The sequence below is a fragment of the Rhinoraja longicauda genome, chromosome 9, assembly GCF_053455715.1.
Source record: "Rhinoraja longicauda isolate Sanriku21f chromosome 9, sRhiLon1.1, whole genome shotgun sequence".
Lineage (NCBI taxonomy): Eukaryota > Metazoa > Chordata > Chondrichthyes > Rajiformes > Arhynchobatidae > Rhinoraja > Rhinoraja longicauda.
In genome coordinates, this window is record NC_135961.1 from 30,932,287 (window position 1) to 30,946,653 (window position 14,367).

Below are 14,367 nucleotides of genomic sequence, written 5' to 3' on the forward strand. Positions count from 1 at the left end.
AAATATTGATACACTCTGCTCACAATGCATTAATAGAAATGAAAAAGCTGCACAGTTAGCAGACATTAATTAATGCTTAAATTTTATAGCATTATTGCTGCAAGCAATCCCTAACACACTGACAAATTAAGACTTGATGTGCAAAGTGTTACCCACAGAAGTGTTACTTAGGGCAGTGACATCAATTTGGGAAGAATAGAAAAGGGATTGATAGTATGATTATGAGATTAGGCTCTAGCTGATGATGATCCAGGGAAAAGCAATACCATAATAAAAATGATGGAAAACCAATAAAATTGCAGATTCTGTAACCTAATGCTAAAACAGAAATGCTGGAAGAACTTGGCCAGTCTGGCAGCATCAGCGGAAAGAGAAACCAGTTAACCATTCGGGTCAGGGATCCTTCTGAACTCAAAGGAATCATTAAGTGGGATTGATGGTGCCCAACCCAGGTGACTCTTTATGTGCTAGTCACAGAAGTGGATCTGTAATCACTCATTACAGTCGCTCCACTCTTTTAAATCTCTACTCCGACAGTATCATGTATCAGTATGCTGCAGATGGTTCAATTGTAATTATGTATTGGTTTTTCAGCTGACTGGTTAGCACACAACAAAAGCTTTTCACTGTACCTCGGTACACGTGACAATAAACTAAACTAAAACTAACGGTATCAAAATATGATGGTTTGCAGTAAGGAGCTTTAGCAATGAAAATAAAGAAAACTATTCAGATTTCTATTTATATTTTCTTCAAGTCTTCTTCATCAGCCAATCAAGAACATTTGCATCTAGAATCGTAGTTATCAATGTTGCCAGCTCCATTAGTCTGACATTCAGCACCATCATCTGAATAAGAGTGACAACTCTAACTCTTATCTACCCTAGAGCCACCATATATTAGGAGCAAGAGGCCACTCGATCCTTTGACTCCACTCTACCATTCAATAAGATCATATCTGATCTTGGGAAGCTGCCCTGAAAAGGCACAACCACAGCCACCCTCCACACTTCCGGCACCTGACTCTTGTCTAATGATAATTCATATATCTCAGCCAGGGCACCTGCAATTTCTTCCCCAGCTTCCCGCAATGCCCTCTGATATTTCTGATCAGGCCCAGGAGATTTATTTAACATCATACGCCTAATAACGTCCAGCACTTCCTTGGCCGTAATACGGACTGTCTCAAGACATCTCCATTAACTGTTGCAACTTCCCCAATCTTCATGTCTTCTTCCACCGTAAAAACAGAGAAGAAATACTCATTGAGGACCTTGCCCATCACCTGCGACTATACACGGAGATGACCGCTTTAAAAGCATTGAGAGACCAACAGGTCTCATAGCCAGTACACTGGGGGTGAGATTTGGCATCCATCAAGGGTTCCATTTGCAGGGCAGTTCACCGAATTGCGTGGTTTGAGGCCCATACACCTCAAAGCCTCATTATGCGGCACTTGGGTGGTTTTCACCCAGAAGTACCAGCCATACAAATCAGAGCCTTGTTAATTCTGGGTTATACGGAACGTGAACAGAGCGTGGAAAATGGTTGGACTTTGCATAATCTAGCCATTTCCCTGCAACATTAACTGTGTTTTACTCTGGATGAATACTACAGACCTGCTGAGTATTTGCAGCCTATTTTATTTTTCTAACACTTCAGCTATTTTTTTCTATATTTAAAATCCGCTGCCCAACATTTACAAAATAGCATAATTCTTCCAAAAGAACAGCTTTTTTAACTGTCATATGGTAGAAGAAATAAAGTTGGAACATTGTCTAGAATTACTGTTGAACAACATTACTTTCCTACCTATTCTGTTCCTTTTACTACACCTTCTTGAAGATTTAAAGGACGACTGCATTGCTCCATCGACCTGTTTGTTTCAGTTAAATTACACCTTCAAATGCAAATACAAAGTAACTTAATTTCATGATTGTCAAATTTTATACATTAATGGAATTACCACTAATCTGACATGCTTACTTACTCCTTTGCTGGTGTTGTACTGGCTGATTTTCTGCAATATTGATATTGCAGTTAATATCTCAATGCACTTTGAATTCACTCTTTTGATTTTACACAATGCAGCAGTGTAATAAAATTTCCAGTGAATCTGGTAAGTTTCAAGAGAATGGGGACTTTTTGTATTAGATGGAGTATAGAAATCGGCACCCATTGAGCCTGATGCCAAATCAACTGAATTTCTGAACAACTGGAAAGTAGATTATAATGTTACAGCAATAGATATGAAAGTAGGAAGTACAATGATGTTTGAATAATTGAGCCAAAGTGATGTATCAATGCTTAAGAGAATGCTGTAAATCATAACAGAAAGGTTTGATTAATACTTTTGCAGTTGAAGACTAAAAATAATTCTGGATTCTTATGCAGGTTTCCTTTTTTTGTATTCAAATGATACTCCAATTATAATAAGCTAAAATAATGGTTGTATAGCTCGTGCTTCAAGAAACATGCAATCTTCTAATTATCTCTTATCCCATAACCATAACCTGAAGAAGTGCTTATTGTAAGCTCAGTATAGTTAAGTGTTTATATTAATTTCTAAACTACGTCCCACTGGGGTTTGCAATTTAAAAAGGAACAGAAAACAATCTGTTGAATGGGTCAAATTTACCATACTTTACGTTTATTTTGGTACACATATAAATATTGTGATTGGTAAAATGTAGACATAATTTTCATTCTGCATGCTGAAAAACAAATAGTGAATATATATTCAAAAATACAGTAAAATATTAATTGGTTTTGTTATTGCAGTCTTGTGTAAAATGGGAAATTAAAAAAAATGACGCTTATTTAACAACTATGAAAAAATGTTGTTGCCCATTCTACACAATTGTTGAAGAAGGATTCCCTCCCAATGTGCACTATCCGGTCACATCTGAGATTTGATTCTGCATTCTAATGAAAATGTTCCAGAAGTCTCCTATCGGCAAGGTCAAATATAAAATGAATTGGAAAATAATAGCACAATTTCGCACAGGATAACATCAATTTGCACCCTGCTAGGAGTGCAAAAAGGAAACTTCAATGGGGAACAAAAAAATGTCATACTTTTTTGATGACATGATTGGTTCAAACCACCTTTCTTGGTGTTGAGCAAGGAGAATTTTGCATTTAATCTATTATCTGTGATCTGGTGTAATTTGATGCTGATATTCCTTATTTAAAATATAATTTATTCACTTGCACCTTTTGTCAGACTAAGACTAAGACATTTTGTATCCGTATTTTCAGGTCAGTTTGAAAATCTGACTCTGAAGTTGATCAATGGAACACTTTTGTTATCAATGTGCAAAAGCAGCTTTCTGTACAACATCCTTATTAATAAATTCTAACTATAGGTATATTCACTACAAAATCAATACTTTTCTGAAGAAAATAAGATTTTCTTTCACAAGATTTAGGTTTCTCATAAGGTTTATCCCTCCAAGATTATTATTATTAATGTTTACAATATACAAACACACTTTCCCAATACAGATAGCCATCATCCACAGCTACCCAAATTCTAAATTCTAATTTTGGCTCGCAGTGACTTTCTTTAGACATTCTAATGTGATTAAGCATCTTAAATGTTGACTCCTAATGCGGTGAAGTGCCTTAGCACATTTTAATAGTTTAAAGGCTCAACTTGCAGTTCTAGGATTTTGGGTTCTTGGAATGGTGCCAGCGATGGCTCCTGATAGTTCCCTATTACTTGTAGATCTAGAGATCTTAATCAGGTGTAAAATGCTGTTTTTCAGATGAATCTGTGAATCAGATGAATCAAATATTTGATTTGGAGAGGAGCATTAGTTTACTTTCATTTTATTCCATTTATTCCATTATTTTTTGCATGACTCAATTCTGGTCATCATGCTGACTTGAAGTTTTCTGATAAATTTGAGCATTCGAACTGTTGAGGTGAAAGATGCAACATACAAAGGGGGATCTTGCAGGAAATAATTTCTAAGGTGCAGGAAGATGATCTTGCATAGTGATTGTATGGCCACTGCAGGATGAATTGGTCCCTTGCTTGTAACCATTCTGTGCTTCTGTGAGCAAAGATACAAGCAGCAATACAAGATATAATACAAAATAGGCAGAATATTTTGCATGATGAGCACCCTTGCTATGAGTAGCTGATTTTAATAAACATTCTTGAAATTATCACTTTATCTCGAGGTCAGTTTTGTAAGTGCAGGCATATTAAGCAAATTGTAATGAGATGTTCCTTTGGAGCTCCTAAAAGCAACTATGACCCATCAGGTTATCAAGCCATTTTTCACTTTTTAGTGTGACATGAGACTGCAGATGCTGGAATCTTGTACAAAACACAAAGTGCTAAAGGAACTCAGTAGGTCAGGCAGCATCTGGGAGGAAATAGACAGGCAGAGTTTTGGGTCGGTACCCTTCCTTGGTCTGAGGAAGAATCCTGACCCAAACATTGTTTGCCCATTCCCTCCCTAGCTGTGTTGCAGTAGCACTTTGTGCTTTACTTATTGGTCTGTTTCTGATTTGACACGAAACCTGTGTTTACAGCATCACCTAATGGAATATTTTTTGAAAGTTGTGACCGCACACCAGTTTATTATTCAAAATAGTGTGAAAATGCTTGTGATTTTATTAAGTAAGCAAAAGAAATCTGAGGGGAAAGCAGCTGGAGAAACTTAGTGGGCCAGGCACCATCTGCGGAGGGATATGGACAGTCAACATTTTGGCTCAAAACTTTCTGTCTAGATATACTAAATGAAGGGCCTCAACCTGAAACGTTAACTGCCCATTTTCGTCCATAGATGCTGCCTGACCTGCTGAGTTTGTGCAGCTGCTCTTCATTTTTTTTGATGCAGGTTGCAGCATCTGCAATATGTGCCTCATATTTAAAGGAAAACATTTGCCTGATTTTATGAGTTACATATTATTAACCCTTTTATTCCTCTTCTCGGACAGAATGATAAAGGGCAGACGCCAGCTGATATTGTTCCTGACCCTTTGGACATGCCCCTGGATATGGCAGAAGCAGCAGCGATTGCCAAAGAATTAAAGCAGACACTTCTGGATGCGTTACCGCTGATCTGCGACATAACAAAGTCGACGCTGACAAACTATGATCACATCTCTGGGAAGGCACTGCTGATGTCACTGGGCCTGAAGCTGGGAGAGAGAGTGATGATTGGAGGGCAAAAGGTAAATAATGAATAAGCATGAGGATGGATTAATGCCTTCAAGGACCCTTTGTGCTTTTAGTGACATGTGCAAATATAGTAGTTTTCGTTGCTCTCTGTGTGCTTCTGTATAACATTTGTCATTTCTGTGCAATCTATGAGGGTTCTTTATCACTTTAATCTTGTGTGTCAGTCTTTGTCTGTCTGTGGTCATGATAACTACTGTAATATCAGTACATAAATAAAAGTATTAAATCAGTCAGGTATGAGTATGGACAATATTGTTAAAATACCTTTTTACAAAATGTATATAGAACGAAAATTAAAATTGCAAGTCTTGAGTTTACCATAACTTCCAAATTCTAATGATAAATAAAAAATTGTGGACAAAACAAATCCTCCTGTAGCAAAATCTTTTATTGCAGCTAGTAACTCTCATACTATTATTGTGGCAATATTGCAGTGCCCGGGATCATTGTTTGTCATTCCCTGATTTTAGTTTTCAAAATATTCATTCAAAATTCAAATTCAGTTTGAATGATTTTTTTTAAAAATGACGGAAAGCTCCATTTAGTACAAGAGAAGGATATCACTCTGGAATTTGGCTCATAGTTATATAGATGTTTTAAACTTGAATCAATGTGGCAATATGTCAGAACAGCGTTGGTCTCTGGATGGAATAATCAACAAAGATGAAGATGCTGCTAAAGTGCTTCACCATATATATCATCGGTCTGCCTTTATTATGTTTAGCTGAAAGACATTCTTCCTATAATCCTGTGGCTGGAACTGCACACAATACACCATATGTGGTCTCACCAATGTCCTGGTAGCTGCAGCAGGATGTCCCAACACCCACACTTGATACTCTTACTAAACAAAGGCAAGCCTGCCAAATGCCTTTTCCACCTCACCTATCTGTGCCACCATTTTCAGGGAACTGTGTACCTTTATCCTTAGGTCTCCCTGTTCAACTACATCCTTTAGAGCCTTACCATTTATTGTGTAATCTGTCCAGATTTGACTTACAAAAATGCAACATAATGATGGGTGCAATATTGATGTTTAAAAGGTACTCAGACAGGTTTGTGGGTAGGATGCGTTTGGAGGGATAGGGACCAATGCAGGAAAATGGGACCAACTCAGTTGTAAAATTGGCTGGCATGGACGAGTAGTCGCTTTTATAGTGTGTTTTTATATTTCCTGTGAGGCTCCTTTCATTTTCTAATTTTCCATTTCTTTATCGATGCCTTGGCATTCTGCAAAATATTAAAAATGTCCCCAATTTTTGGGCCTACTTTTTTGCCAACATTATAAGCCTTTTTTTCTTGATCTAAAGATCAAACTTCTCTTGTTAACCATGGATGGACTGCTTTCCTTATTTCTACTTTTGGTATGCCTTGTAAAACTATGTATAAATTGTTTACTTGCAGATATTGAGGGAGAAATGGCAGCTGTAGTTTAATCATGCAAGTGTAAGGTGCTGCACTTTGGGAGGTCTCATGTAAGAGGAAATTATACTGTTAACGCAATATCCGTAACACTATTGATGTCCAGTGGGATCAATGTCTACGTCCACAGCTCCCTGAAGATGGCAACACTACGTGGTAAATAAGGGCTATGGTATGCTTGCCATAGAATCAGAAAGTCATGAAGTAATTTTATAAAACTTCCCTTAGGCTGCATTTAAAGTATTCTTGCAGTTTTGGTCATGTTCCCGATGTTGGGGGAGTCCCAAACCAGGGGCCACAGTTTAAGAATAAGTGGTAGGCCATTTAGAACGGAGATGAGGAAAAACTTTTTCACTCAGAGAGTTGTGAAGCTGTGGAATTCTCTGCCTCAGAAGGCAGTGGAGGCCAATTCTCTGGATGCTTTCAAGAGACAGTTAGATAGAGCTCTTAATGATACCGGAGTCAAGGGATATGGGGAGAAGGCAGGAACGGGGTACTGATTGTGCATGATCAGCCATGATCACGGTGAATGCCGGTGCTGGCTCGAAGGGCCGAATGGCCTACTCCTGCACCTATTGTCTATTGTCTATTGAGATGTGCAGGGCATGTTTTGTACATGGAGAAGGGTGGGTGCCTGGAACACGCTACCAGGGGTCGCGATATATGTAGATAGTATAGCAGCGTTTAAGAGGCTTTTAGATGGGTGCACAGATACCATCTGCACGGTAGCGCAGCGGTAGAGTTGCTGCTTTACAGCGAATGCAGCGCCGGAGACTCAGGTTCGATCCTGACTACGGGTGCTGCACTGTAAGGAGTTTGTACGTTCTCCCCGTGACCTGCGTGGGTTTTCTCCGAGATCTTCGGTTTCCTCCCACACTCCAAAGACATACAGGTATGTAGGTTAATTGGCTGGGTAAATGTAAAAAAAAAAAAAATTGTCCCTAGTGGGTGTAGGATAGTGTTAATGTACGGGGATCGTTGGGCGGCACGGACTTGGTGGGCCGAAAAGGCCTGTTTCCGGCTGTATATATATGATATGATATGATGATATGTAGGGAATGGAGAGATGTGGATCACCTGTAGACAGAGGAGATTAAAATGGCATTGTTCGGAACAGATATTGTGGTTTGAATGGATCCTGTGTTACAGCGTTCTATATTCTATGTCAATGTTAGCCCTTAATTGTTTATTGTTATAACTTTTTTAATATAGCTTCCTATCTATTGCACATTGCTTGGGCAGCTTACAACCCATCGTTATGAATATTGATTTTTCTAACTTCAAGTAACTCTTGCATCCCCTCTCTCTCTGTCCCTCCCCCACTCTAGTTGTCATACTAGTTTCACTGTTGTCCTGTTGAATTTCATTGTCTGTATAACTCGTTATCACCTAGCCCATAGCCAACAATGCACCATTGTGGGCTCCACCTTTCCTTGCTCATCATTACTTTTTGCTTATCTCTCATTCATTTGTTTTATATCTCTCTATATCACCATCTATATTTCTCATTTCCCTTTCCCCTGACTCTCAGTCCGAAGAAAGGTCTTGACCCAAAACGTCACCTCTTTCTTTTCTCCAGAGATACCGTCTGACCCGCTGGGTTACTCTAGGATTTGTTGGTATCTATTAACACTATCTCATGCCTCGTGTTCATTGTTTGCTTTATTTGAGTTGAACTAAATCACTGCCTGATCATCGATTAGCCATATCCCACTGCATAATACCAGTTTTTCTTCCATTTGTTCTGCGTATTTTTACGATTCAGTCACTGCCTGTGGGGTTAAATATTCCTATGATTATCGTATTATTCTTGTTACATTCATCTCTAATTTTTTTAAAATTTCATTGCTGCTCTCTACTGCCAGTCCAATTCTTAGGCCACTCTGTGTTACTTATTTCTTTCAAAAGTTAAGTATCCTGAAATATTTCAACCCAACTATGGTCACGTTTAAATTATGTTTCTGTATCTCCAACGAGGTTGCACCATTTAAAAAAATTTTGCCATTAATTTTGTGATATTTTTTCGGGATTTCCCCTGAAATTATTGTTGTAAAATTGAGTGATTGGCCAGTGACAGTGTTTCCACCAGGAGCTTTATTTTGGTTTCCTCCCACACTCCAAAGACGTACAGGTATGTAGGTTAATTGGCTGGGTAAATGCAAAAATTGTCCCTAGTGGGTGTAGGATAGTGTTAATGTACGGGGATCACTGGGCGGCACGGACTTGGAGGGCCGAAAAGGCCTGTTTCCGGCTGTAGATATATGATATGATATGATAATAACAGAATTAGGTTTTAAATCCTTTTGCTGCTTCCCAGGTTCTAAGATAACTTAATTCCTCACTAATTCTGTGACTTCTGTGATTACTGCTGAGACCAATGTGGTATCCTCAGTTTCTGCTACAGGTGGCGTCTGATGGGTCAAAGGTGTGGGTTGCTCAGACTGAAACTCAAAAACACCAGCAGGTCCTGGATATGAAACGTTAAATGTTTCTCTTTCCACAGATGCGGACTGACCTGTGGGTTGTTTGGGATGTTTTGTTCTTTCTGTCTCAATGTGCTCATGTCATGGAAATGCCAGGTACTTGGTGCTCTGTGCCATTGCTGGCTGCTCCGCCTTTGTTTCGGGCAGTTACTGGCCAGAGACTCTCTTGAGTCAGAAAGGACTCAGATCTGTTTTTTCAGATAGAACATTCTTGAAACATTTTGTCTGTCCTTCATGGAATTCCATTTGTTGTTAAGGAGTTCAGAAAAGTTGGTTTGTTTTAAAACCAAAAACTGCAGAGGATGAAAAATTGAAATTAAAATGGAAACAAAATGTTATTATTTCTTATTTTGGGCGTCTGATGCCAGGCGAGTTTTTTGCTGAGCTCCTTGCAGCAGATTGAGCATAATCAGAGACAGAAGCTGGGGATGTTGGCCTGGGAGACATATGTGACGTGTTTTTTTACATAGAGGGTGGTGGGTGCCGGGAACACACTGCCCAGGATGATGGTTGAGGCAGATGGTGGTTAATGGCATTTAAGAGGCATATAATTAGGCACTTGGATATGCATGGAATGGAGGAATAGGGATCACATGCAGGCAAAAGGTGATTAGTTTAACTTTACATCATATTTAGCACAGACATTGTGGGCCAAAGGGCCTGTTCCAATGCTATACTGTTCTATGTTCTATGTTGCAATAGAGTGAATTTGGCAATGCTCAGTCCAGTAGTCATGGCACAGATAAATAAATGATTACAAGTTACATATTTGGTATTTAGTTCTTTATCCTACTTATAAACTTTACAGTACCATGGATAAAGTCCAATATTGGTTTTCTATTGTGGTAAATACGCAGCATTGTTTTTGGAAAACTGGTCTCTTGTTAGGCTTTGAATCTTTTTTTGAGTCTTGAGCTTGATATCGACATTTCTTGCCATTGTATTTTTGGAGCTCCTTTGTGTATGTTCTTGTATTTGTACATTTGTATGTTCTTGTACATTCTGAAACCAGAGTGATTAGAAACTGCATAATTTTAAGGATAGCAAGCTGGTGGGATGTCTCCGATCTATGTAGGGGCCTCAGTAATTTACAATCTGCCTTTCATCTGCCTCCCCAACACACAGTCAGTCTGAAGAAGGGTCTCGATTTGAATCTATCCATGTTCTTCAGGGATGCTGCCTGACCTACTGAGTTACTCCAGCACTTTGTGCTCTTTGTTTTACTGCTCTTGGCAACTTGTTATATCTTCCTCCATAACAATAATTGTTTAATACTGCCAGCAGATGTATGAAAATACCATGAGGTAGGAGCAGCATTAGGCATTCGGCCATCGAGTCATACTACGTCATTCAATCATGGCTGATCAAACTTTCCCTCTCAACCCCATTCTCCTGCCTTTACCCATAACCATTGACACACTTACTATTCAACAATCTGTCAATCTCTGCATTAAAAACACCCAATATCCTGGCCTCTACAGCCATATGTGGCAATGAAGATAGACACAAAGTGCTGGAGTAACTCAGTGGGTAAGGCAGCATCTCTGGAGAAAAAGGATGGCTGACGTTTTGGGTCAGGACCTTTCCACACATTCAACATGATCTCGCTAAAGAAATTTCTCCTCATCTCCATTCTGAACGTACATCCCTTTATTCTGAGGCTGCGTCCTGTGGTTCTAGACCACCATTACTGGGAGAGTAATATCCCTTCAGTCCAATCAAGTACTGATCCTTGCCTTATTTCACCAGTCACAGGCTGCTAATTAATATTTTTTTAAATCTATGTCAGGCCATTATATCTGATTCCATGTGATCTAATCGTGTGGACCAACCTCCTGTGTATGTTTGTGTTCTTGAAATTTAAATACACTACATTCGCTGGTGACTCTTTTCCTATTCTATTGTCATATCCACAAAGGATTCCAGAAGATGATTGAACATTGAACATTCCAGAACAGTTGAATATCTATCTATCTATCTATCTATCTATCTATCTATCTATCTATCTATCTATCTATCTATCTATCTATCTATCTATCTGTCTATCTGTCTATCTGTCTATCTGTCTATCTGTCTATCTGTCTGTCTGTCTGTCTGTCTGTCTGTCTGTCTGTCTGTCTGTCTGTCTGTCTGTCTGTCTGTCTGTCTGTCTGTCTGTCTGTCTGTCTGCTTGTCTGTCTGTCTGTCTGTCTGTCTCTCTCTCATCTTGTTTGTTTGTCCGTTGTCTGGTTGTACTTACACAAAATACAACCAAAACAGTACACGATAACGCAACAATTTTAGGCCCACCTTACTCACCATTGGCCTGCGGTTCAAATGGTTTTGATATTCTAAAAGTTATTCACTTTTTCAACTTTAAAAATCACTTTTTAAACATTAATAAATTCCTTTTCCACTTTTCCTGCCTGTCAGAAAGGCCTGCGCAGTAATACCTCTGTGTTCAACGTCACAATGGGAACCCAACAGGACCGCGCCGCGCCTGCGCAGTTGGGGCCCATTGATCTAATACTTATGTAAAATGGCCATCGGATCGACGCGTGCGCAGTTGGGGGAGAGTTACCGCTCAGAGGGGGCGGGACCCACCAGAGTGACGGGAGTGGCTGCCAATGAGGTGGGGGGTGTGAGGACAGCTCTCCTGCTGCTGGCCGACACGATGGCCGCCTGGGGCTGGGGTGAGTGGCTCCCTCTCCCCTTTCCTCTCGCACCCCCAGCCGGGGGAGCTAAAAGGGGGGTTGAGGGGGGATGGAGTGGGTGAGTGTCGTCAGTTGGGGGAGGGTTGCCGGGCCCGCAGGAGAGGTTTTGACGGAGGTTTGCTGGAGAGGTTCGTCGTCGAGCTGCCGCTGCAGAAGAGGTTTGCACCCAAAGGGTCCACGGGTCACTCTGGACGTCGTGATGGCTGCCCAGGGCCAGGCGAGTGGCTTCCTCTCCCCTTTCCTCTCCCCCTTCGCCTGCCCCTGGCCTTGGGGGATACTACCCGGCTGGCAACGGGACCGCAGGTTATCAGTTGGGAAAGGGTTGCTGGGCCCGCAGGAGAGGTTTGGACCCAACGGGGGAATGGAGTGGGTAAGAGGGGGGAGGAGGAGGGGGTATGGAGTGGGTAAGAGGGGGGAGGAGGAGGGGGGATGGATTGGGTGAGGGGGAGGGAGGGGGGCCGTGGAGTGGGGGGATGGGGTGGGTCAGTGGGGGGGAGGGGTCATGGACTGGGTGCGGGAGGGGGGAATGAGGGGGTATGGGGAGGGGGAGGATGGAGTAGGTGAGGGGGAGGGAGGGGGGATGTAGCGGGTGAGGAAGGGGGATGGAGTGGGGGAGGAAGGGGATGGATTGGGGGGAGGGGGTGGAGTGGGTGAGTGAGGCGAAGGGAGGGGGAGTGGGTGAAGGAGGGGGGGATGGAGTGGGTGGGGGATGGAGTGGGTGAGTTGGGGAGGTGGTGTGGGTGTGGGTGAGGGTGGATGGAGGGGGGACGAGAGTATCGGGGAGGGGGTAGGTGAGGGGGGGGATGACGAGAGCATCAGCGGAGGGTGATAGGGGGATAGGGGAGGAGGAGGGGGGATGGAGTGCGTGAGGGGGAGGAGGGAGGGAGGGGGGGCGTGGAGTGGGGGAGAGATGGAGTGGGTCAACTCCAGCGCGTGCTCAGTTGGGGTGGGTTGCCATGTTGTCTTCAGCTCTAACCACACGCTCGACGCCCGATTGGGGGGTGGGGAGTGGGGAAGTAGGGGGGCGGGGCGGGGGAAGTGGGGGTGGGGTAGGGGGGGCATGGAGTGGGTGAGTGAAGGGGAGGAGGGTGATTGAGTGGGAGTCATGAGGGTGCTAAACCAATACAGGAGAGGCTTTGAGTCCGCGGCTCGCTCTCGCTGCATCGCTAGCGCCACGGGGCCCAGGTCAGTGACACCCTCTCCACATTCCTGTCCCCCCTCTACAAGGAATTGCCCCAACGGGTCCACTTGGTCTAGTATATTATTAAAAGTCTCATCTTGCATGTTTATATATATATATATGTGTGTGTGTGTGTGTATGTATGTATGTTCCTGAAGTACAACCAAAACGGTACACGATAGGGCAACAACTTTAGGGCCACCTGACTCACCATTCGCCTGTGGTGTGCCGTTTTGTTCAAATTGTTGCACTCCCGTGTACCGTTTTGGCTGTATTTCGGACAAATTCCCCCTAAAATAAACATTGCCATTTCGATCTAATACTTCTGTGTTCATCTCGCGTCACAATGGGAACCCAATGGGAACCCAATGGGTATCTGCACGTACGCAGGTGGGGGAGGGTTGCCGGGCCCGGCGGCGGCATGCCTGCGCAGCAGCACTGGGTGGACCGGCACCCATCCCGGCGTGCTCATGCCTGACCTTTGTCCCGTGGTGCAGTGCGGCAGCAGAGAGAAGGTCAAAGAAGATGACCACCGACAGGACGAACGTGGGGCAGAGCCTTGCGGCCGCAAACCTGCTGCTGGCCCACCACAATAGCCGCCCGGGGCTGGGGTGAGTGGCTCCCTCTCCCCTTTCCTCACCCCCCTCGCCTGCGCCCGGCCCCGGGGCTGTCACAACGGGAACCCAAGGGGTCCACGGGTCGTGTTTCCTTCAAATTGTTGCGCTATCGTGTACCGTTTCAGCTGCTTTCTGCCCAACCAATTGTTCAAGCCCTTTTGATTGCAACATGCGTCTTAATTTAGTTCAACAAAGAAACTGACAAGTTACTAAAGAACCTTTAGTAACAACGGGAACCCAACGGGTCCACGGGTCGTCTAGTGATTTATAAATGTATGTTGATCCTGGTGAATCCTCAAATGAATACATATTTCTGATTCCTGGATGGAAAATGTCTAAAATAGTTTATGATGTACTCTACAACATAGTGCAGTGGTAAAGTCTGAACCCACAGGGTCCTGATTAGATATCAATCTAATTAGTTTAGATTTCTTGACTCTTTGGCTCAGTGGGCCTTCTCATAATAATATTTTGAATATGGAATGAAAAGCTGAACCGGAAATTGAGATCTTTGGGCTCCTTTGGGGAAATTCTCAAGTAGTTCATGAGAAGTGTAATTTATTTGAGTGGCTGTAAATTAGATGATTAGAATTAACAAGATTGATACTCGTAAATCTAAAAAAAACGTGGAACAAAGACTGTGTTTGTGTGAACTCTTGCTTACTCAAAACACATTTAAGATGGCTTTTGGTAATTTTTCCATGTTCTATCTGCTTCTCATAATTTTATATATGCCTTGGATTGTTGATGATAGGGGAATCAGCAATGCTAT

General features: G+C 42.3%; 1 protein-coding gene across 12 annotated transcripts in view; it reads left to right on the forward strand.

Moving 5' to 3' along the window:
* Positions 1–14,367, forward strand: part of LOC144596572 (CAP-Gly domain-containing linker protein 4) — a 180,831-nt gene that overhangs the window by 50,028 nt on the left and 116,436 nt on the right. For all 12 annotated transcript variants that reach the window (XR_013547632.1, XM_078405041.1, XM_078405049.1 and 9 more), the window contains one exon: positions 4,957–5,193. Coding sequence is in view for 11 of the 12 variants with exons in the window: in XM_078405041.1 (XP_078261167.1) it covers positions 4,957–5,193 (237 nt within the window). In the remaining variant the exon portion in view is untranslated. The remainder of the gene's footprint in view (positions 1–4,956; positions 5,194–14,367) is intronic.